Genomic DNA, 25,185 nt, shown 5'->3' on the forward strand with positions numbered 1-25,185 from the left:
AAAAAAAAAAAAAAAGAATAAATGATGAGATGATTTTGATCAGTTTAGAGAGGGATGTAAATTACATGTGACCTCATTATTCTACTCTTGAGTCAAATGATCACACAAAGCTTGGAAGCGAGGGATAGGTAAATTACCGATGAACCCATTATTCGCCTACACCTTTGGTTAGAAAAATAAAAAAGAAGTCAGTATCAAAAAAAAAACAGCAAAGCAAAGCTCAAAGGAGGATAAGAATGGAATAATTCTGGGGGAGAGGAAGAATACCATATGTTGTAAAATTATATTTTGCTTGTTATGGTATAGTACGTGAATGAGTCTAAAAGGTTCTTGACATTGATCAAATTGATGAGACCCACCGATAAAGGCTTAATGGAGGAAGTAGTGGAATTTGGTTTGAATTTGGGATGCTATGAATGTCAAAGGAAAAGTACATGGTGGTTCGATTTGGATTTATTTGGTAAGCATATGGATTATGGTTTGAATGATCATGGCATTACCTTAGAAAGAAAATGAGTTTCTGTGTTTTCAAACCTCTTTCACAGGTTTAAGTTTCTGTTTTGCTTGAGGGACCAAAGGCTAAGTCTGGGAGAGTTGATATATCATGTTTTTACGTTTTCAACCATGATATAAATGTGCTTTTGGAGTCTTATGATTTGTTTTCCAGGTTGTTTTAAAGCCTTGACAGGTTTTCTAGGATTTTGGCATGGATGAAGCAAAGTAGAGCAATTTGGATCGTTTTGGAGCATTAATCCGGAGGAAATCAACTTGGAATGATTCAGAGAGAGGGTGTCGATCGACACCACTCTTGGTGTCGGTTGACACCCCTGTTAGCCGCAAGAAGACCCAAGTTTTGGAAGTTTTACAAATCTACCCCAAAGATTTCCATAATTGCAAGACAAGTCCCTGACGTGTTTTAGGACATATATATATATATATATATATATATATAGTATTTTTGGGTTTTAGAAACCCTTAAGTTTTTATTCTAGCAAGTTTTATTTTCTGCAACTTGGTGAGATTTTGAGAGCTTTTAGGACAGAGAGATATGAACTGCTTTGAGAGAAGAATTTCTAAACTTCCTCTTTACTCTTTTAATTTCTTAATGCAATTTATTCAGAATATGATTTGTTCTTCATTAAACATGTCTGAGTAGTTTGCTTGTTAGGTTTAGGGTTTTTTCACAGAGTTTTTATGATTTATTAGATCTGTTAATTTTAGGGTTCTATATCTTTTATGATCTTCATTCTTGGTTGTTCTTCATAATAATTTTTGATTGATCACCTAGAATTATTATCTTAGGGAAATAAATTAATATGAGAATATAATTGTTTTCCTGATTAAACCATTGATGAACAAAATTACTTTTTACAAAGAGATTTGAATTAGTGATTTTGTGAACAAACTAAACATGTTTTTAAAGCTGATTTTTAACCTTGAATTTTACAAAGAGATTTGAATTTTCAGGTTTTAAATTTAGATAATAATTGCAGTGAGAACTGATTTATTTTACAAAACTGTTTAGAGTTCTAGATCTGATTTTAATTGCTTGAACCTTAATTAATATTTAATATTTCATAATTACTTGAGAAATTTCCTAGGCCTAGTCTTTTGATCCTTGATTTTTCACAGCTTTTATTTAATATTTTGTATTGCTTTTCAATATTTAAATCAACTTGCTTACCTTAATTATAAAACTCTATAATTTATTGTGTAGTCTAGAGTCTTTGTAGAATTCGACCCCTAAGTATTACAGTGAGAGTCCTTGTGGAATTTGACCCCTAAGTATTAAGAGAGCGTAGCTCTAGGGTTTAAATTTGAGCATATCATCTTACTAGCTCCTCTAGTAGCTGAGTTAGCTAATCCACAAACCAAAGCACAAGCCAACACTAACTCTTCTCCACAAAGAGGAAACAAACAGATGAAACACAAAATAACCAAGACTATACAACACCAAGGAGTCCTGAGCACCAAACGGAGAAGCAAGAGCTCAGAAAGGATTACCAAGAGCAGGATCGGTGGACACGATAAGGAGAAGGCTCCTACGCAGCTAAACCCGCCAGCTAAACTGGCAGATCTGAGGTAAGCGACACCGGCATCGCTTCAACTCCCTGAATAGCCGCATGTTTGACACAACGTGACAAGCGCTTGAGCTCCAAACACACACACCTGCCTTTGACGCACCCTAGTCGAGACCCAAAAGCTATCCGAGAAAACAGGCTAACCACCGGATTGAGAGTAATATGAGAAGCACAGCTCCTCGACTACGACTCATGCCTGAAACAAAACACAAAGAGGTAGTAACAACTCTCCAAAAGAAGCCACTACACCACACAGATCCTTGTCGTCACGCTCCGGTGACATCCACCTGCGCGCCCGAAGATCTGGGACCCTGACCCAAAACAAAAGGAGGACACGGCAGCCGCAACACAACCGAAAGAAACCAAACTCCTCCGCCAGCTCAATCGAAGTAGATCTAAGAAGACCCACCGAGACGCGAGTCGACCCACTAGTAGAGAAACTGTGGAAGCTCTGCCGGAAACCTTGTTGTCCCCTAACAGAGGATGACCAGCTGAGGAGTCGACCACAACTACCATGCGAAGCCGATTTGACCGAAAACCATTGAGGAAGATGATAGCCTAGAACTAGATCAGCAACGAAACAAGAGCCCTCTCACGACACCGTACAAAGCTCGGACATCGGAGAGGCAAGCAGATCTCTGATGAAGAAGAAGATTCGGCTAAGTTTGGTAGAGAGAATCGCCGCGCGTGTATACCACGCGCTCGACTCTTTCTTCTTTTCAAAAAGAATACACGAAAGCCACTTTTAAGATTTGAAATTAGCAAAATTGTTACTTTGCAGGAATGAATAAGAAGGCTTGTAAAGTTGTCCACATAAATTTATTAGGTTATCTCCAACAAGGGGTTTTAAGAGAGGTTTTAGTGGAAAAGTAGGAAAAAAAAATAGAAAGGAAAAAAAAGAGAAGAGCTCCTCTTATTTAGTATACTCAATTTTACATAAGAGGCTGTGACGTGTCAGTGCAGGGTTGGGTGAATAGTTTGATTGAGAGCAATGTTTGTGGTCCGATTGTGTTCTCTCCCTTCCTCTCTCTCTCGCTCTCTGTTGCGAATCTCTTAATCGGAGGAGATTGAATTGGTTGGAATCGTTGGAGATGGATTCGAAGGAGATTGGAATGGAAAGCTACAAGACGAGCAGAGAGGCCAACACTATAAAAATCAGGCTTTGATCTCACTACCTCCACCGTCGAAACCTGATCCCTCCACTGCTGCTCTTGCTCAAGCTTACGCTCTCGGTCAGGTACCATCCACGAGAGTCTCGCTTCTAGTTCTCCCTCCTGTTATATATACAAATCTCCGGTGAAATTAGTAGTATCCAATGATAATGTTTTGTGTGTGTGTGTTGGATCGTTTCTGTAACTTATATCTGGATGCATCTTGTTAGTCAATAAACTAGATAATTGTATGTTATATATAAACGGCCTTATTGGTGTTTATATAGGATGCATCATGGAAGAGTATCAACATGTGTTCCATGATAAAATTGGTGTTGTTTGTGTTGTTGGTTCTTTCTTTTCACTCTCAATCTTTGTCAAAGCAACATCCTACTATTGAGAGTCTGCTTTACCGTTTAGATTCTTTATGAACAATTCGGTCTGTACAAGAATCAGCAGCTAAGGGTCTATTGCAAAGACTGCTTCCCACACATTTTCGTAGCTTTGATTTCAGAATTATCTCAAAGGTTCTTCCTTTAATCCTGTTGTGCTAGAGTTATATTTTACAGTAGTGATTGTTTTTTTTTTTCAATAGGATGTTTGTGGTGGGAGTAGCTACCAGAGATTATTCTTTTCCAAGATTTTACAGTAGTAATTGTCTTTTTTTAACTGCAGAACAAAACTGTATATGTGTTCGAGACAACTATCCGAGTCCTTGGGGGTTTACTTTCTGCTCATCTAATTCAAGTGATTATGCAACGGTACTTTCCTTCTCTGTAGCTAACTCTTTTGCCGTGATGTCATCTTATACTAGGATTTTTTTGTACACTCTTCAGCTAGAAAGCAAAAGTATAATTTTTGTATAATTTTTGCAACTAATTGTACGACTATTTGAGCTTAAAGTGGCTAGGCTTTATGTGAAACTACTCTTATGATTGCTGCCTGTAACCTTTTTATTGGACTTCTAAATACTAAAATGTCCTTTAGTGGTTTTGGCTGTTTGCCATGTAAACTTGAATTTAATCTAATCTGATGATAGGGCATGAGAATTCCATCTTACAACAATGAGTTACTGGTCTTGGCTGAGGATTTGACACGGAGAATGCTTCCTGCATTCGATACACCAACTGGTATGCTCTTCTAGTTATCTACTTCTTGACAAGCCGGTGTGCATATGATGAATATGCGGAAACAGGGAATTGCCTTGTCATATCCTTCTTCTTTTCTTTCTATAGGAATCCCATTTGGGTCTGTGAATTTGATGTACGGTGTTGACAAACATGAAAGCAAGGTAAGACATCTTCTTACTCCTTCTTACATTATTTAATTCATTGATCAGTGCTTTTTGCGAAGCGACTAAACAAACAAAACTTAGTTTTCCCAACCTTGCTTGTTCTCAACAAGTTAGAGAGTATTGAGATCGGACTACTCTTCAGCTTGCCCGATCTTCTCTTTTGATCCAAATATTGGACTCATGTGTTTAGCAATTGAATCTTTACTTTTTGTTGTTTAGATAACATCAACTGCGGGTGGTGGTACTTTATGTAAATTATATCTTTTTGGTTTCTTGTAGGCTATGGGTTCACTTGGGAGCTATATAGCTTCTGACTGCATTTGTCTGCTGTCTTCTTTACTTTGTAAGCTGCTGTCTTGAACAAAGCTGGGCAAGTTGATACACAACAAGTAATATTTTTATTTTATCCCCCATTCATAAGCTTTATTTTTCTTGTTTTTGAGCTGATCTAAATCCCTGTTTCTTAGCTAAGAGGACATGAACTGTGATTTTGATTTCATGAGTTGTTAAAACAAATTTAAGCCATTAGTTTCATTTGGTAACACAATAAAATGTAATATCTTTCCATTTTTATAAAATCTTAGATGTTAAACATTTATACTACTTTTATTCTATTTACAAAATTTTAATTTAAAAAAACTATATTTTTTAAAAAATAAGAGACTCAAAATTATATCCTACCATTGGAGAGGATAATTTTAGTTAGCAGTTTAAGGGTTCTTATTTTATAAACAGTACATAATATGTTTATTTGAAATTAAAACAGTACATAAGAACTTCAAAATTAAAACCCACCATTGAGGTTGCCCTTAGGATACAATTGTCTAACCAAACTATATAAAAAACACATAGATGGGTTTTTATTTTACTTTTTGACAACATAAGTAGATGGTTATCTTCTTATTATTAAAAGAAAAGTACAAATTTAAAAATGTCCAAAATTCCTGATTTAATTACTCAAATTGCCACTGAATTATTAACAAATTAGACACTTTATTTAAATCAAAAAGGGCAAAACTGCCTAAATAAATCACAGATTCGATTTTGAGAGTAGAGTCCGCATGTTTATCCGATTGCCCACCTTATAACCCGACTACCTATCCAACTGATTGGATCTTGATATTATGTTGGGTCTCACTATTGTTTTATTGTTTTGTTACCCATGTTGGACCTGTAGTAGATGAATAAATCCTGCAAAATAAACAATAACATAATTATATGTAGTAGATGAATAAATCATGCAAAATAAACAATAACGTAATTATAATTAATTGACCAACAAAATCTAAAACTATCCAAAAATAGACGATTTAATGGCATAAGATTAAATGTCAATCTCTGCTCAAATCCATTCGCGTAAATCATTGAATTTTGAAAGAATATCTTCGACTACTAACTAATTTCCTAAAGTATAATTACCAAAAAATTGTAACTAAACATTAATCATACATAATTTGATATAATAAAATCTTAAACAAATTCGATATCTTTGATATCATACTTGCCATTCGAGATTAACACCACTCAATCACTACGATACCCTAGATTACTAACTTGAATATAAATAGATCTATTTTACACTCATTATAATCTCATCACAGCAAGCAATAATTTTCTATTCTCAAAAGCTAAACCCAAAGTCCGTCTATCTTGCGGGTTAGCCTTTTCATTTGTTTAGTCCCTTTTGTACAGCAATCACTAATCTCCAAGAATTATTATTTTTGTTGTGTATTAGTAACTTAGTTTAAAAAATTCTGTTTCAGATACTTCACTCTTTCTTTCACCAATCTCACACATATATGCAAGCAATCACATTAGAAAAACGGATCAATGTGTTTTGATTCATTTAATCCCTTTAGTAGAACAATTAATTAATCTCATCTATTGCTTTTGCCAAGATGTGAGTATACGTCTTCATCTCATTATATCGAGGGATAATTCCAAGTGGCTGTTTTTGATGGGATTTAATCTTTTATATATTGCAGGTGTCAATTGAAACTGTAACACCCATACCGTCGCAAAAGACGGAACAACATGTAATCCATCTATTCTGGCCAAAAACGTTTTTTTTTTTTAAATTCACCAACGAATAGACTTCAAACTGCAACTGTTGAACTTACTAACCTGGAAAAAAGGGAAATAAGAGGGTGAGTAAACAAGTTTACTTAGTGAGGAGATCAAACTCTGCCCACTAGACAAACAGTAATCCCGTTCCAAATATAATCAATAACCATTACTTAGCATAGATTTAGAATGTCTATTAATCAAACAAACAAGCAAACATCTTATTTCTCCTCAATAACTTTCATCTTATTTTATGCACTTTTGTGGCAACTACCACATTGAAACATTTCTGTTTCTTTACATTACTTCAAGAAGTTTTATTTTATTTATAGGTTTGGCCATTATCACTTTTTCTGGCTCACAAACCACGGCCAATAGCTCGATTCTTCCCGTACTGCTCGTCAACGGTTTATGACCTGCAATGAACACGTCAGTCCATTACAGTCCAACATCATCAAGTATCTTTCCCTTTCTCATTATCTTCTCATTCTCAAGTATTTTCATAATTATATTTATAATATAGTATATAAGTTAATTCATAACATCAGATTATGTAGCTAATGTGCTTCACATATATCATATTACTAACAACCTACTTTATCATGCACACAAATTTACACAAACACGTTCACTAACAAACAATTCTTGAGTATATACTCAGTAACCATCAAAGAGTATATAAAGAAAGAGGTTATTGTATATCCGCAAATACCACCCTCACCTTAGCCATAAGGGTCAAATCCACGGTTTAGAAATAGCAACAATGCAAATCCGGTTCATCAACAATTCTCAGTCTGCAACAGTTTAGACCGTTCTAATATTATTTCCCAATAATATACAAAATCAATAACCATGAAGTAACCCATTAAACCAACCCAAACCAAAATCTCTAACTTATACTTATAGTGTTTCCTTTAATTAAATTAATTAGACCAAGATCTAATAATTTAATACACCACAATTTAACTCCATGAGCACATGCACATGATCGACTTCAGTTCAATAATCAAAGCCCAAATTACCTTAAACGCACAACACCATAATCCCATTCCCACACGTGAACTTTAACGACACAAGCCAATACATATCACGACAATTAATCTCGGTTCTGAACATCAATACACAAATTAGAATCCTCGGTTTAGTTTGGTTATAGTCCGTGGTTTAATAATCGAAACAACACACAACAACGTCACAAGTGAAGCTTGCCGTTTACCTTTTAGCCGCGTTACACATGACGGATCTGCTCCACGATGGCTCAACGTGACAGTTCAGCTCACGGTGGTCACTTCCTCATGGCTATAATGGCCTCGACGATGGGATACGGCTGCTCCGGTGTCAGCGGGTGACATCTCCGGTGAAAGACGGTGGTTGACTGACCAACGGTGGTGATCGGTGGTGATCGGTGGAAACGATGGAGACCAACGAGAACAACAGACGTTTCTCTATGCTTCTCCTCCACGAGACTTACGGCAACAGTAGAGGACCACGAAGACTATAACAATCTCACTCTTATTGACTTAGGGTTTTGCTCAAGATCTCTTCCCTTTTGTAAAAACAGCGACGGCGATAGATGCGTATACATACCTATGTATCCACGAGCACACACACAATACACATATACCCTTGTCGTTTTATTGTTTTGATCAACTTAGGTCTTAAGGGCTAAACTTAATAACAAAATAAACCGGCCCAATTAGAATTAAGAAATCGGGGTGTTACAGAAACGACTGAAATTTCAGGTCCTGAGAAGATAGTATATATCAAAGATTAAAGACACGAGTAACATGCTTAGGTTTCTCTTTCTTTGGAGAAAGCTTCTTTGGTATATTACTGAACTTGCAATAAAACTCTTAAATCATATCAACGGTGTTTGTTATATGTAAGGCTTTTTATGATGTAGTCTAATGTTTGAGATAGCTTAGGAAACTATCTCTATGATTATACAACATTTAATATAACTAATGTTCCCGATGTCCTTATGGTAATCATGTTATGCTTTTAGTGTTCTTTTTGCTCCATATATACGAAGTTCTTGGAATATTTATCCAAAATACAATAATTAAAAATGATATATTAACACACAAAATTATATAGTAAAAAGGCTTAACCAAATAATTTTAGAATAATTATTCAAAATACAATAATTAAGAATTAGTCCGGCTAGTGTACTGCTTGTTCAAACCTAGTATATATATTATGTTTTTGGTCAATATATTTCCATTTGACCAATTCTCTGTGCAAGCCAAAAATTGGCACATGGTGTTATAATTTAAGCCCATTTGGGAGAATCCCTTCAAGAAACCCTTCAATTACTCTATAAAGAAATCCTTCAATTACTCTATAAAGAAACCCTAAACATAAGTTACTTTGCGCTGGGTTACATATAACAAGACTCATGTGATCCTTGTTTGTAGGAGATGACGACCATTGAACTTCAACATGAAGCCTCCTTAAACGTTATTACATGCTTTTGGTTATTAAAAGACACACATAATTATTTTCAATCTTTTCTTCATCGTGAATCCAAAGATTTCCTCTCTGGGAATTTAAACGTAATGAAACAATGGACTTTTAAATTCGTCTGGTTGATGTATCATCGTATGTGTATAAAATCAATTTCCTTTTATTTCTTTTTGTACCCAAAAAAAAAACCAACCTTTTCTAATGACTTCGATAGGGTTCTTTGAAGTATCCATAGCTTTCTTTTGCTTTCACATATTCTACTGCTGCCGCACCACGAAACCCTTTGGAAGGTGTCCATGGAACTGGCCGGTTCTTGGCATGCTTCCTGGTGTAGTCATGAGGTTACACCGCGCCTATGACTCCATCGTGGAGGTTTTCGAGAACTCCAACATGACCTTCCAATTCAAGGGCCCCTGGTTTACTGGAATTGATATATTAGGCACGGTTGATCCAGCTAATATATATTATATGATGTGCTCAAACTTCTCAAATTACTACAAAGGTCCTGAGTTTCATGAAATTTTTGAATCTTTTGGTGACGGGATCATCAACTCGGACTACGAGCTATGGAGACAATGGAGGAAGGCCTCTCAGTCTATATTCCACCAACAAAGGTACCAACCTTTTTCAACAACTATCACGAAACGTAAGCTCAAAGACGGGCTTGTACCTCTTTTCAATCATTTCGCAGAGGAAAAGATGGTTGTGGAGTTGCAAAGATGTGTTCCTGAGATTCATGTTCGATACAACCTTCATGTTAATAACCGGGTCCGATCCTGGAAGTTTCTCCATTGAATTACCGGAAGTTGAGTTTGCAACGGCTTTTGAAGATGTTGGAGAAGCGATTTTTTATAGACATATTACACCAAGATTCTTATGGAAGCTGCAAAAATGGATCGGAATCGGAGCAGAGAAGAAGATGATGAAAGCTGATGCCACTTTAACTCGTGTTTGTAACAAATATATATCAGCCAAGAGAGAAGAGGTAAGATCACAAGGGAATAATCACAAATCCAATGGAGAAGATCATGAAGTTCTTTTGACTTCCTTCATAAAGCTAGATACAACCAAGTACGACCTCTTGAATCCTGGTGATAATAAGTTTCTACAAGACTTCACAGTGAACTTCATGGCAGCTGGGAGAGATTCAACTGCTGCTGCAATCACTTGGTTCTTCTGGAATCTTTCTGAAAACCCTAACGTGTTAACCAAGATTCTCCAAGAGATCAACAACACAAAACTACCAAGAACTGGAAGTGATCATCAAGACACGTTATTGTACTTGAATAAGCTGGTGTATTTACATGCTGTATTGAGTGAATCAATGAGGCTCTACCCACCAGTTCCATTCGAACGCAAGTCTCCAGTCAAACCAGATGTGCTTCCAAGTGGGCATAAAGTCAAATCAAATATGAATATCATGATCAGTATTTACGCGATGGGGAGAATGAAAGCAGTATGGGGAGAAGACGCGAGAGATTTCAAGCCAGAGAGATGGATTACAGAGACAGGAGGGTTGAAGCATGAGCCTGCTTACAAGTTCTTATCGTTCAATGCTGGCCCAAGATCATGTATAGGAAATATTACAAAACTATGAGATCAAGGTCGTCAATGGACAAAAGATTGTGGCAGAACTTGGTCTTATTCTCCGCATGAAGCATGGGCTAAAAGTCACAATTAATAAAAAATGTTCCAGCTTGGTGTGAAGTTCTGAAAGTCTCTTTTATTTTTCTTTAGCAATCGATATTAAGAATAAGAAGGATGGTCCTCCAAAATTGGTCAAGCAATGCTGAATTTGTATTAAACTCTTTCACTCAATAAAAAATGATATTCTTGTTTCTTAAACAAATATAATGTATTCAACTTAAAATTGGGTTAGTTCTGTTATCAATTCGGATGAACTTTTCACGAAATCTGAGTGAATTAAGGCGAACGTTCATTTTTCTAGACTCTATTCTAATTTAGTTATGCGTAAAACTGTTGACGAGTAAACTTACTAATTCTCTATATGATATCCTTATACAATAAGCCACTTAGCCGCATAGCATGGCTGCGTGACTATGTGAACAAATACGGTTTTCGTGATCAAGAACTTGTGATTCTCTCACAGAGAATGTTCTTGCAACGATCTTGAAACGGGTATGTATATAGGCCACGAAGATAAGGAGAGTTACAGGCAGTGATGTGTGTAGCGTTCCTGGATGGTTTATGACATGTGTTACGGTTCACTTGTTAGAGACGACACGTGACGATTTGGTGGAGAATCTTGCATATGAGATGCTAAATCAGCGTCACTGAATTTGGATGCTTCTTGCACAATCGTAGGGGAATGTTTTGGTTTTGATTTGTGTAGTTTTGGTTTATATTTTACTGTTAGGTACGTTACCGTTATACGAGTGGATTACATGAAACAGGGTTTTTTGAAAGATTTTAAAGAATTGCTAAAAAGTTTTTATAGTTTTATTAATTAGCATTTTTCTATGTTTCAAATTTTTTTGCCTATTATGTAAAATTGTTAACCCATCATCTCTGCCTCGATTAATGACTAATGTCCGCCTAACATTGATTACTTAATTATGTCTGTCTAATTTGATTGTAATCCGTCTGATCCGATTACTTCCCAATTAATTTGTTGTATACAGACTTTTTTAGAGTCAAATATAAATCAAATACTTTTTTTGTTATTTAGACATTTAAATTAAGAGTTTGTGATGTTTTACAATAATTAATGTACAAACTTTTAATGAAAGTTTTAAAATTATGTTTTATGTATTTACCATAATTTTAAAGTCAATATTATAGTTTTATATTTTATTTGGTATTTTTATTTAACATAAATAGAATTATGGACATACTAGTCCGACTAGCGCCTAGCGATTTCTAAAAGAGTGATATTTCTATAATCTTGTCAAGTCTCTCAAACAATCTCTCAATTTTAATGATACTCTATATAACTTATTTGTTAAGAAAAGTGAATAAATTATAAATTAATAACATAATAATTAAATTCATTAAAAATCCTAGATTCTTTTGTTTTATTGACTTTCTAAAATTCACAATCCAATAACCCAGATTAAGGTTATTATTCTTAATAAATATTTTTGTTTTGACTCTCAAATGGGCAATTAATTATTCCGGTCAAATTTAAAGAGATTGCCTTTTATTTGAGTAAGAAGAATATGTGGTGTATGTATAAACAATGTTTGACTAGAAATTATTCAGTAGAAGATATAGAAAAAAATAGAAAATCAATTATTAACTTCTGCGTCATGAAATCTGTTACTTTATTTGTGGTTTCTTATGTTTGCATATGTTTCGTGATGCAAAATGCTACAGGTGAAATATATATAGATTAGTTACTTGCTTAATATGAAAAAAATTGACTGATAAAAGAATATTACAAAAAAAACTTGTACTTTCTTCTGTATTATCAACTGTTTTGTCTTTAATATATGAAAGTTTAATTTATCCATAATCTAATATTTTTTGGATCGATATAAAATAGTGGAGGCACAACATGATGATGGTTTACTATTGACGCAAACACTAAAATGTGATGATGGTTTGCAATTAATCCCATTTAAAATATTTTTATTTTTATAAAAAAAGTATAGACGAATATATATGTGGAGTTCAAATGACACACCACCAGCAATCTCCTTCAAATTTTACCATATCTATTATTATTAGTAAAGTCGTTTAACTAATAAACATTTGTTTTGTAAGAAGTTACAAGAATATGCCATTAGAGTTATGACAAAATAATTCATTAACGAGAGGGCTAAAAACGTCATTACAGTTTTTAATAGTCAGATAAACGTCCGGGTTACCGGATCGGATCTAACTTTTAACTTATTTTTTCGAGATGTTCGGACCCTTTAATAAACTAAAGTGTCGACTAGACATACGAAAAGCCCGGTTGGTCTGGTGATTAAAGTATGTTCTACTTTTAGGTTAGGTGATAGGTTCGAACTGCATAAACGTCCATAGTAATAGATTTGGATCTTAGTTTTACTGTTTTGAAACGAAATCAGACAATTAAATTTAAATTGTAGAACATTACTTTGATTTGATTTGGTTTTACATTTTGAGAAAGTTCCGGCAAATCAATTTAAACAAATAAATAAAAATAAATTTTGAGTATAAATTTTGAGTGGATTTAACACTCTTAAACAAACTAACAAACTCTAAGAAATATTTTCATTACTTTAGAAATACACATAGCAGAATTAATTTTAACATTTTCAACAAATAGGGAATGTGTTTGATTATTAAGATACATTTTCAACAAACAGGGGAGCTTTCCAATCTGTTTGAAGAAAAAGAGCCAAACTTGGAGGAAGTGAAGTAAGCTTTTGACTGATGTTCTTCAATTTTATATATTTGATTAATACAATCTTCTCTTATTCAGTTAGAATGGATTTTAAGATATTTTCTCCGTCTAAAACCTGAGTTAAACAAATACAAACTTTTTAATTCTAACTGATGAACTTCATTGAAAAAGTATAAGCAAATAAAATTTCTCAAAATTACGAATTTTTAATACAATAATACAATAATAATCAATTTTTAATAAAAAAGAAATTGGATCACACTATATAATTATGTTTGGAGGACTATCATTTGGATTTTATTCTGGATAAATGATTTTATTTTAGATAACTTTATTTATTACCCAAAAACACTATATAATTTCAACCAAAATTGAATCAAACGATGGATTGAAAATATTTAATCATAAGATTTATTTATTTTTAAATATCATCGGAATTATATCAATGTTATGCACATAATTTCATATCAGAAAATGTAAATTAAGTTATGATTTAAATTACAATCTATTTATGGTATTATGATGAGCAGTAGTAGATGTGAGACAAAAATGAGTAATTTGTATAATAGAAAAATTTGTAATTAAACAATTTTCAAAAAAAATGTTGACTTATATGACATGTAGATAACTACTTTGGGACGAGTATTTTGAGATTTATAGGTATTTTAAAAATATTTTGAGAGTTTTTGAGAATTATAGTATCTATTAACTATATAAATTAAACATTGAAATGGAGAATATATGTATTTCGTATAAATTTTTTAGCCAAAATTTATTAATAACATTATTATATGGGTAATTATTTAAAAGAGAATGGTTATGGGACATGAAATTTTTAACGGGATAGATCAGGACGGGACGAAATGGGATGAGACTGAACGAGATTTAACATTCTGTAACAAAATTACTTTCACTTTTTTAACAAACACAGTATGTGCTTGATTATTATGGATGGATTGCAAAAAACTCTATATTTTCCAGCTGATGAAGATGATGATCATGTTTATTATCGGTACAGGTTGCGGTATTCTACATATACACCAAAATATTGATAAGACACCGTTAAAGAGTGGCAACCTAATTTTTATGAAAATATTAATATTATACACTTAAAAATTTACGACCCACGATTTATTATTTGAATGAATATATGTTTCACCAGTGTTTTTGAAGTAATTTAGTTTACTAATTAAATACATATACTTTAAGAAACAATAATTAAATTTTGAGAAAAATCTATTTGATTTATGGTATTAAGACAAGAAATAGTATACGTAAATTGAAATGGGTAATTTGAATAATGATCAATACCAATATATTGAAAGATTTTTTTAAAAAAAAGAGACATAAATTTTAGATAAAAGTACGAAATCAGAAAATATATGTAGATAAATTGAAGTGTCAAGCTTTGATTAATTTGGATAAGGATTGACAATGCGACAGGTAATTAACCACTTTAGAACGGACACTTTGAAAATTTTGGTATTTTTGAAAACAATTAAATAGTTTTTGAAAATTATAATTTTTTGGATAATTCAACTAAGTAAATAAAAATATTCAACAGAGAACTCTGATATCCCGTCTAAATTTCTTACTCAATCTCTTTTAGTAAGCCTTGTCTAACAAGTAATTATTTAAATGAGGACGAACATAAGACAAAAAAATTCTGACGGATAGAGGACGTGACGAGACTGGATGAGACGAGATGAGACGAGACAAGAGGAGTTGGGTTGGAAAAAGAGGGGATAGGAAGGGACGGGACGTGTTTTCCGTCCAAAGTAAACACGACTAGGTTTAAATTTTTTTAATTTACATGAAAATAGCGCACATATGGTATAGTACCCAGATTAATATAATTCTTAGTCATTTTACAAATTTAAAATTTATATGAAAATATTTTGTCCCGTGCTACAGCACAGATTACTACCTAGTAATATATATTAACAAAAAAAAAAAATCATCCCTCATTCTCTCAAATTAAACCTTTGTGAAGAAGAAGAAGACGACTTGAGAGATTTGCGATTTGCGAAGAAAAAAAAAATGACTCAAGAAGACGTGGAGATGAAAAATAATCAAACCCAAACTCAATCCCTAGTCTCTGCTACTACTACTACCTCTACGCTGCTGGAGTTCAAAAGGTAAAATGGTAAAAAAAGTGATGATGATTCTCACTCCATCTAGGATGTCCACATCCTCATATTAAATATTCAATATAAATAAGCCATGTCATTTTTTTATTTTTTTTTCTAAAATTTTTTTAAGACCAATTTATTTATTTATTTATTTTTTACCAGACAAATGATGATATAAATGCATAAAAAAGTGTTTTCATTATATATGCCATTAAAGTCAAATTAATATTATCTAACATGTTGATGATGATGCAAGATAAAAAAACAAACATAGTATATATGTATATTTTTAAATTTATACTATAAAAGATGGTCAACTCTTTCCATGTGAATGACACGTCAGCAGTGGTGAGAGTGTCACCTGTCAACACAAATTAAAAGCGAACATATTTAAAATTAAAGATGAATTTGAAACATCTTCTATGTCTTTTATTATTTTTCATATCACAAACAGTTTCAATATTTATATAAGAAATCTAGAGAGGCTTAGAATATATTGATGTTTTCTTAAGGTAAATAGATGCATCACCAAAAGATAAAAAGGTATCGAGAGTAAAACAAAATATTCATTTCGTTCTCTTAGGATAAACCATGAAGATATGAACATATGGTTTAGGCATTGGAATTTTGGTCATCTCTCTCCATATAAATGACACGTCAGCAGTGGAGAGAGTGCCACCTGTCAACACAAATTAAAAACAAACATATATAAAATTAAAGATGAATTTGAAACATCTTCTATGTCTTTTATTCTTTTTCGTATGACAAACAGTTTCGATATTTATTTTAGAAATCTAGAGAGTCTTAGAATATGTTGATGTTTTCTATAAGTAAGTAGATGCATCACCAAAAGATAATAAGGTATCGAGAGTAAAACCAAATATTCGCTTCGTTCTCTTAGGATAAACCATGAAGATATGAACATATGGTTTAGGCATTAGAATTTTCTTAACAATTTGAAAATTTGCAACCGTGACTGGGAATTTGGTTAATATTGTAGAAATATTCATGAAAGTGTGTCCTTAGAGAAATAAAATTTTATATATGAAAAGATTGGAGTTTTGTTCACTATAGAATGAAAGATAGTTAAATCAATGATAGAATGTTGGTTGAGGAAAATACATAGAGAAAAAAAGATGAAAATTAAATTCTAAAGTTATATTCATCAAGAAATTGAATAGCTAGCAAGAAGGGAAGTTGTCTATCTTAAGTATAACTATTAAAAAATTAATCAATCTATGAAAAACTTTTTGATAAAAGAGAATTTGAGAGTCCCACGGTATTTAGTTGGGAAGCTTAAATACAAATATATCTAAACACCTAAGTTTTAGACAAAAATTGTAAGATTTTTAAATGTTTTTATCTACCAATTAAATGTGCAAATGGTATGATTATTTTACTTCCTACAAAAATATACTAATAGTGTTCGCCTACAAAAATCACTTTACAATAAGATATAGCTTTAAACCAAATTTAGTATTCTTTGCCTCCTCACAAAAAAACTTTGTTTTGTTTGTTAATATATAATTTTTAATCTTTCAAATGTGAAAATATAAGAAGCACAAAGAAAGTACTACAATATATATATATATATATATAAACATACCCGCACGTAGTACGTGCGGGTACTCATCCAATATTGTAAATACGAAGTATAAACTATTTGATTGAATACGTAGTGGGGTAAATGTTTTCAAAAATATTGGATAATATTTTAAGTTGATTGAATTTATTTTAGATATTTATCTAATTAGTATAATTAATATATGTGTTATGTATTTAATATGCTGATTTAATTTATCTTGGATATATGTAAAGTTTAATACATAGATTTGATAACTTATTAGATTTTAACCCGCGGTACACCGAAGAAATGGTATTTGTTCATAATATATATGTTGATATATAATATAAAGTCGTTATTGTTAACAAATCATATCTAAAAATAAAGTGATAGAGAAGATGCACTATTAATAATGTATGAAATATGTTTTTTAAGTTACTCATGATGTCCAAATGTGTGTAAATATTAGCTGTTATTCAAAATAAAATAATAATTGACTATTCCGAATGTGTGTAAATATTAGCTGTTATTCAAAATAAAATAATAATTGACTATAATTTATATAGAAAACAATTTCACCAAATTTAGTTACTATGTATCTTCATAAATAAAAATGATAACTTTTAGTGTTTTCATTTACTCATTCATAGCCAGCATTTTACCAGTAAATACAACATTAGTGATGGTTAATGATGATAATTAATCTTGTAGTCTGAGTAACAAATCTCACCAATAAATGTTCGTTACTGTATCCAACCAAGCGGCATACCTAAAGATTTTTTACTTAAAATATGTAATTAATAAATTTTAGAAAATTAAATGTGATATCTTTTAATTAAATTTTGTCAGCTCATCATTTGTTCTATATAAGCGAACTTCTCATAAATCAACACACATCATCTAAAATCACTTAAACATAATTCATACACACACATATTTTTTTCTTCAATTATGGTCAATAACATGACGAGAAAGAAACTAAACCTATCTTTCATTGAAAATGATTCAATGAGAAAAGCAAGGTTCAATAAGGGAAAGAAAGGTTTCGTGAAAAAGATCCACGAGCTTTCCGTACTATGTGGAATCGAAGCATGTGCTGTGATTTACAGTCCATCCAACTCAGTTCTGGAGGTCTGGCCATCGAACTTGGGAGTAAAGAACGTCGTGGAGAAGTTCGAGATGCTGACAAATATGGAGCAAGAGAAAAAAATGGTGAACCATGAAGGCTTTCTCAAACAAAACATATCAAAAGGTATGGGGAATAACAAGAGAAAGATGAAGGACAATACGGAGAGGATGATGAAAGAGGCCATGTTCGAACTTCTTGGTGGGAAGGCAGATAGATTTAAGGTGACTAACAAACATCGTGAAGATTTGTGTGAGTACATTGATCAGTATCTTAAAGAACTTTATCACCACAAAAACAAAACCCTAAGGCAATCCCATGTTGAATATGGTGAATCATTGGAAGCTGCTACAAATGTCATGGCACCAACATCTTCAGTTGAAGTGAATTCTCAATTCTCTCCAACTCTCATTGTTTCCAACTCTCCTCAAGTAACTAATGATTTATTGCCTTTGAGGCCTATAATCTCTTCAAGTCAGATTCCAGAGGAGGTTAATACTTTTACCGGTAACAATCTTTTTGCTGCTGCTTCCTAACAATATTACTATCCAGTGATAAATCCAGTTGGTGTTTATGATCATAATGCAAATGTTAACCATCTTGGTCATAATCAATATCAACAACAAGATGGATATCCGACGATTGTGCCTCAATATGGAATTGACAATCCGAGTCAAAATCAGGGTCAGCAAGCGGAATGGTTGGTCTCAGATGATGACCTATCCTGAACAAATGAGTTTTCCTTTGATGGATTTTATATCAACTGTTACTACCAGCCGTCAACCCTAGATTATGCATTGTCTTCGTATTTCATGAAATCAGAGTTATTATGTTATTCCATTCTTGGAGAATTTATAACTCCATTTGTTTTGTATTGAGTTATTACTCCCTTTGTTTCATGTTTTCTAGAATTTTAATTTTGTTTTCACAAAACAAAATATATAAAAAATCCTATTGACCACCTCCACCTCCATGGCTGTCACCACCTCCACGGTAGTCTCCACCTCTACCACCAGACACACCAGCAGCATCAAATGAACCTTGTGAACCGCAGGGATATACTCCCTCCGTTTCATAATATATGATGTTTAGAGATGTATTTTTGTTTAATAATATATGATGTTTCCAACTTTCTATGCACTTTTAGACTAATTTTATATTTTTTATTATGCAGTTTTGTTTATGATTGGTTAAACTTTTTAAAAGTAATTATTTCTTAATATGCGTGTTTTAACTCAAACACCCTATATTTTGAAACGGAGAGAGTATCTTGCATGGGAAACCATCAAACAAAAAAAACATATTCGTTCATATAGAAACCCTAAATAAAAACTGTGAATATATTAGATAATTACATCACCAAGGTTAAATAAACATAGGTTTAGCACTGCACCAGTAATAAAAGTATTTGAAAAAATATCAAAAGGTACAGCAGGACCCTAAATTTTGTTAAGAAACAATTAAAACTTTTCAAGATCCAAAAAAAACTAAAAACCGTAGAGAAAATCAGATCGATGAACTTCTTATATGCTAAAACCCTATAGATGTAAAAAAAAAAAACAAGTGAATGAAGGAAAATTGAGTTTCAAAACTCTACCTTGCCACTTAACTTGAAGAAGGAGAAAGAAGAGAAAAGTTTTGAGAAAGAAAGAGTTGAGGAAAGAGATACATACTCGCCCGAGAAGAAGAGAAATAGTTGAGAGAAGATTAAAATAAAAAATTATGTGGATGATAGTGAAAAAGAAAAAATTTACATCAATTTATTTGTGTTTTCAAGAAATATGCGGGGAAACAATCTCGATAATTACACTCATTAATTAAATTGTTATAAATTTACACGGTTTATTTTCTGGTAAGAAATATAATTATTACCTAGCTGAGCCTACAACTATGAACTATACGTGTCTGCTGCATCCATCAATATAATTACTTAATTAGCTTAAGAAGTTCCCCCAAAATATATTTATATATAATTTATAACTATTGCTTACAAAAACTACAGCTAAAAAGATCTTTTACATCACTTTTTTTAACCTCACTCATTGTAAATGACCGATGTTATAATATATAAATTTGCATCAAAATAACCTGATCCGTTTTTTTCAAATAATAATAATATAATTAAATATCCCATAATATTTAATTACAACCCAAACAATAAACCAACAACAAATCAACATGCACAACGGAAGACAAACCAAACCAACTCCAACTTAATATAAATACAATATCAATCATAACCAATATAAACCAGCAACCTAGCATACTTCTAACAAGCTTACAACAAAAAAATAACATAAACACAACACAACAATCGAGACCCTAGATCATCCTTCTCCTCATCGCTACACATTCATTACCTGCACCACAAACACAATGAGATGTGTGAGTATTACCAGAAATACCCAGTGAGGCGATCCTCCCATCTACGAGCTATACACACAATCAAATCAAGAGTACAACCACAAATAAAACATAACAAACCAGTCATTGAACAGGTCACCCAATAACACATTCACCACACCTACATATCATCACAAAAACAAGTCATACAACCCAATCGCTCAGATAAGCTCATGGTCACGCACTCACCTTAACCAGGAGAGACTCTCCTCGCGTCTGAAACAGTCCAAAAATGTCCTACAACAAGTCATACAACCAAAAACAACCTTGAAGCAAACTGGACAAAAAACATCAGAAACAATCAGTCTCAAAGACAAAACCCTAAAATGAAAACCAACCGTTCACTATCAAATACCTCTGGTGGAAAGCTTGCACTAGACGTCACAAGCTTTCCACAAAATTTCGTGCCGATCGGAAACCAGACGAGACCACGATCTCAGTTACAATCTCCGATGGTCCCAACTCGCATCTGAGAAACCGTGTCTCACGAAACTGCCAATAACTCATCGAGTTTAAATCCAAATCCACTTCTGTAAAAATGAGAATGACGCTGAAAGACTTGGGAATAACTCTACCAAATTGTGTTACCTTTGACAACGATTTGGTATGTAAAAACAGTTTCCTCCCAAACCTTAACGATTCTGCTTTTTCCTTCTCTCTAAGATAAATCTTTGTTGATCTCTTTCTCCTTCTCCTTCTCCTTCACACTAAATCGACCAAGGCTCTCTCTCTTTCTCTGAGATCCCAACGTGGACACTACACCAAAAGAAAGGAGGGGACACTTGAAACAACCCGACCCATTTTTTTATAACAATAAATACAATATATAATTAACCATCCCATACTACTTAATTAAACCAACCCAAGTCACAACTCATCATTAAACCAGCAATAGACATTATGCACAGCGGAAACATACCAATAATACAAAACCCATATATCATTTATACCATATCATTCCTAACAATTCTAACCATCAACCTAGCATAACTCTATCCAGGATTCCAACATCAATATCATAACCAACAACACACATCGCCTTGATTCCACGATCACACTTTTCCTTTACCTGCACCGCAGACACAAATTTAGATGCATAAGTGTTTAATAAACACTCAGTGAGACAATCCTCCCATCTACTGGGCTATACACACAAGCAACTGAGATACCAATGTCAAACACAATCAACAAACAAGACAAACAAACCAGGGAACGAGTATCGTCTTCATTGGAAGGGAGGTGTCGACCGACACCAGCCAAGTGTCGAACGACTCTGGCATTGGTGTCGACCGACACTACCCACAGTGTCGATCGATGCTGACCCTTGGTGTCGACCGACACACTCTTGGTATCGATCGACACTGACTCTGCAACCGCGATCCGCTTGAAGCCGAGAGTCGAATCTCGCTACCTATCAACTCCAATCCGTCCAATACTCAAACCCAAGGCCATATGAATCCGTACAGGCCCTATATCAACCATAACAAGCAAGAAAACACCACAAACAACAACAAACAAGCAAGACAAAGGAAATCTCAGGCTTAGATCAGCTATGGTCATGCACTCACCTCTTTCCGGAAAGATTCTGAATAACAACAACGAATTCAACCCTCCTAGCAAGCTTCTAACACCCTCCTAGCCTCAGATCTCCCAAGAACAGTCAATGATCACACAAATCTCTCTCAAAAACGTTTTCTTCTTCTTCTTCTCTCTGTTTCCCTGTCAAAAACGGCTAAAGAGACGAAATAAGTCGAGTTCCCCTTTTAAACTCGAGTTTAGGGCTTCTCCTAAACCAACCACGCTAACCGGACGATTAAAATCGAACCCATCGAACCGTCCGCAAAGGACCGACACAATAAGTGGTGTCGATCGACACCCTAACCAAAATTCCAAAAATTGGTTTGCGGATGTTACAACACTTTAAAAAATCTAGGGCTTTTGCTTTAATTAGATTAAATCAGAATTTAATTAAACCGATAATTAAACTGAAATAAATTAAAATCCACTCCTTTAATTTATTCAACCCAACCCAAAATATAATCTTAGAACAAGGATGTTACAATTATAAAAAATGATTTTAAATTATTAAAATTTGAGTCACTTATAAATAAGTGATGCTAAAATGTTAAATTTTGAATCACGCGATGCTAATATGTGGCATCACTTATTAGCTGTGATGCTAACTAAACACGTTTTTCATCAGCGTTGCTATTTATTTTTCTAAAAAAAATCAACACCGCAACTTATGTTATTGTCTTTAGTTTAGTGTACTAATATTTAAGCTTTGTTATTGAACTATGTTTATCTCTCGATCAACTGTATTATTTGGGAATAATTTAATCAGTTATTTTAATTGAATCTTCATTGAGAAGTTTGCTAAATTTTCTGGTAATTTGTTTCTTATTTTATAGATTATTCTTGTTATCCATTACTGTAAATACATACTTTTAACATATTATAATATGCACAAAATCACATATCTACGTTTAGTGTCATTTTCAAAAATGTAAATAAAATGATGTTAATATTTTGAGTGGGTTAACGTCATTTTAAAAATTGACCTTAACTAACATTGTTTATATTTTCTGTCTGCACGGAAGTATCCCAATTAAAATTTAATTTCCTATAATTTAATTTTGGTCGATTTACTTATTTGTAGATTCAAAAGAGTGAGCTGGTGGAAATGATGAATTAATGATGATAGGAAGATCATATATATAGGGGTAGTAAGTCTAATGAGGGTTATTTTTTCTTTTTTTTTTGGACAAACATATGCTTCATTCCATTGAAAATAGAACACCACATACAAGGTAAGAACCAAAGTTTAAAGAACAACAAAGATATGCCATCCCCAAAGCCAAGATAACAAAGGTACGTAGATAAGTAAAGATCATCGAGATTGTAGTCTTGAGAGCTATGAACCAAATCCTGTCAAGGGTTATGGAACCTGTGAGGTCAAGCAATATCGGTGTAACTTCCAAGAACAAGTCGGTGGAAGAGAAGGTGGCCACTGTCTTGGATCGAAGACCAAGCGGCGTTAAAGAAGCCAAGGTTGGAAACCTCACCGTAGTGAGGATGTCTACCCAAAGGAGAGCCTTGGCAAAGGTTTGAGCAGGGTTGCAAGTGCTCTGGTTGAGGATAAAAGAAGCGATGGACAAGGTAATTGGGTACTATGTGCAACTCAGGAAGAAATAATGGTAACCCCCACTCCATGGAGTTGGGATCATAATGCCACTGATCTTTAGAGTTTTAGGAGGATACTTCACAAAATTAATATATTACAGTTTAGAGTTCTTTGTAAGAAAGCGAGATGGTGAAGGGAGCGTGAAGATACATCGGTAATCACAGCGCCATATAGTCTGGATCATAATGCCGAGTTCATTCAGGCTTCTGCCTTCAAGAGCCGAATCAAAGAGTAGATCTAATAACAGGTTCCCTAAAGAAATCCTTAACCAAACTAGCACCAATGGTGAACTACTTTCCAAATGCAGTTTTCGAACAAATGGTTCCATAATTCTACACAGTAATTGCCTAGGGTGGAAAAGATTTGAATTCCGATCAAACCTGGATAAAAGCAGAGGAGGAACGATTGCGACATCTATTGATAATGGGCTCCAAAACCTTAACAGGCCGAGAGTTGTTGGGCCCAACAATGGTAAACCTAGTTTCTCAAGTGGGTGTATCAGACAATTCATGCGGCAGCCAGGTTGAGCAGATGTCTGATTCAGGGGCTCAGACATCTCCGGCGAAGAGAGGGATGGTGGTTGGAGGTTTAAATCGGAGCTTGAGGTAACAGAATGGAACCCTAAGAGCTTAAGATCTCCGGTACAGGAACTCGATGCCAGGGTGGGAGGACCGTCGCGCGCCATCAACATCCCTACCAGGTACGGCGCAACCGATGGTTCCAGAAGATCTACTTCCGCCATCTTTGAAGCATGGTATGAGGTCTCCTCTTGGTGAATCAAAGTTCCAGATCTGACAATAGTTGGGTCATCAGATACCATCTCCGGGAAAGAGTCCTTTAGCAGGTAAGAGCTGGGAAGCTCCGGCCAGCAACTGTTCTCTTTCGAATTCAGATCGGTGATTGAAGGTAGGTGAGTGGGAGGGGTTATAAAGGGATTAAAGGGGACCAAAAACTTAACTAAAATTAAAGAGACAAAAAGACAAAGAGAGCGAGAACGGGGAGAAGAGAGCCGGGTTAAGTCCCGACGACGGCAAAGTAAAACTTCACCGGCGTCGGAAGAGAAAAGCGGTAAGGGTTCCTCGATTATCACGCCTGGGAGAGAAAAGGGGAAAAAATGAATATTCTAATGAGGGTTTATGTTTTAATTTTTTAAAAGATTTACTTCCGTCCAAGTAAATTGTTTCGATTGAAGTAGAAAATCTTAGATTGGGTTTTTAGGCGAAATTATTTTATTTATGGTGAGACTGTTTACCATTAAATTCGTTTTTAATGAAAAATAAAAGGATTAACTTAGGTCGAATTTATTTTATTTTGGTTTGTAGTATATTTGATTAATTATGACATGATTTTTTGGGAAGACGTTGATTTCAATTAGAGTAATTGCACT

General features: G+C 33.7%; 1 protein-coding gene, 1 long non-coding RNA gene and 1 pseudogene across 3 annotated transcripts; all 3 read left to right on the top strand.

The window, feature by feature from the left end:
* Nucleotides 3,977–4,774, top strand: LOC104750384. Its single transcript, XR_761600.1, has 4 exons — nucleotides 3,977–3,993; nucleotides 4,272–4,362; nucleotides 4,468–4,523; nucleotides 4,746–4,774. It is a non-coding gene; the product is annotated as an uncharacterized LOC104750384 (long non-coding RNA).
* Nucleotides 9,258–10,762, top strand: LOC104753591 (annotated as a pseudogene).
* LOC104753592 (agamous-like MADS-box protein AGL80) lies at nucleotides 18,049–18,939 on the top strand. Of its 2 annotated transcripts, none has more exons than XM_019238188.1 (2): nucleotides 18,049–18,594; nucleotides 18,760–18,939. In XM_019238188.1, exons 1-2 carry the CDS (start codon nucleotides 18,049–18,051, stop codon nucleotides 18,937–18,939), a joined length of 726 nt encoding a protein of 241 aa, XP_019093733.1. The 2 variants fall into 2 exon arrangements, with proteins under 2 accessions (XP_019093733.1, XP_019093734.1); XM_019238189.1 differs by having other exon boundaries at nucleotides 18,793–18,939.

The sequence above is a fragment of the Camelina sativa genome, chromosome 16, assembly GCF_000633955.1.
Source record: "Camelina sativa cultivar DH55 chromosome 16, Cs, whole genome shotgun sequence".
NCBI lineage: Eukaryota > Viridiplantae > Streptophyta > Magnoliopsida > Brassicales > Brassicaceae > Camelina > Camelina sativa.

What these genes read in the sequence shown, in the direction of transcription:
- LOC104753592 (XM_019238188.1), top strand. Translation starts at nt 18,049, where the DNA reads ATGACGAGAAAGAAACTAAACCTATCTTTCATTGAAAATGATTCAATG. An exon ending in CACCAACATCTTCAGTTGAA is followed by an intron (nt 18,595 to 18,759) that starts GTGAATTCTCAA and finishes CAATATTACTAT; the next exon opens with CCAGTGATAAATCCAGTTGG.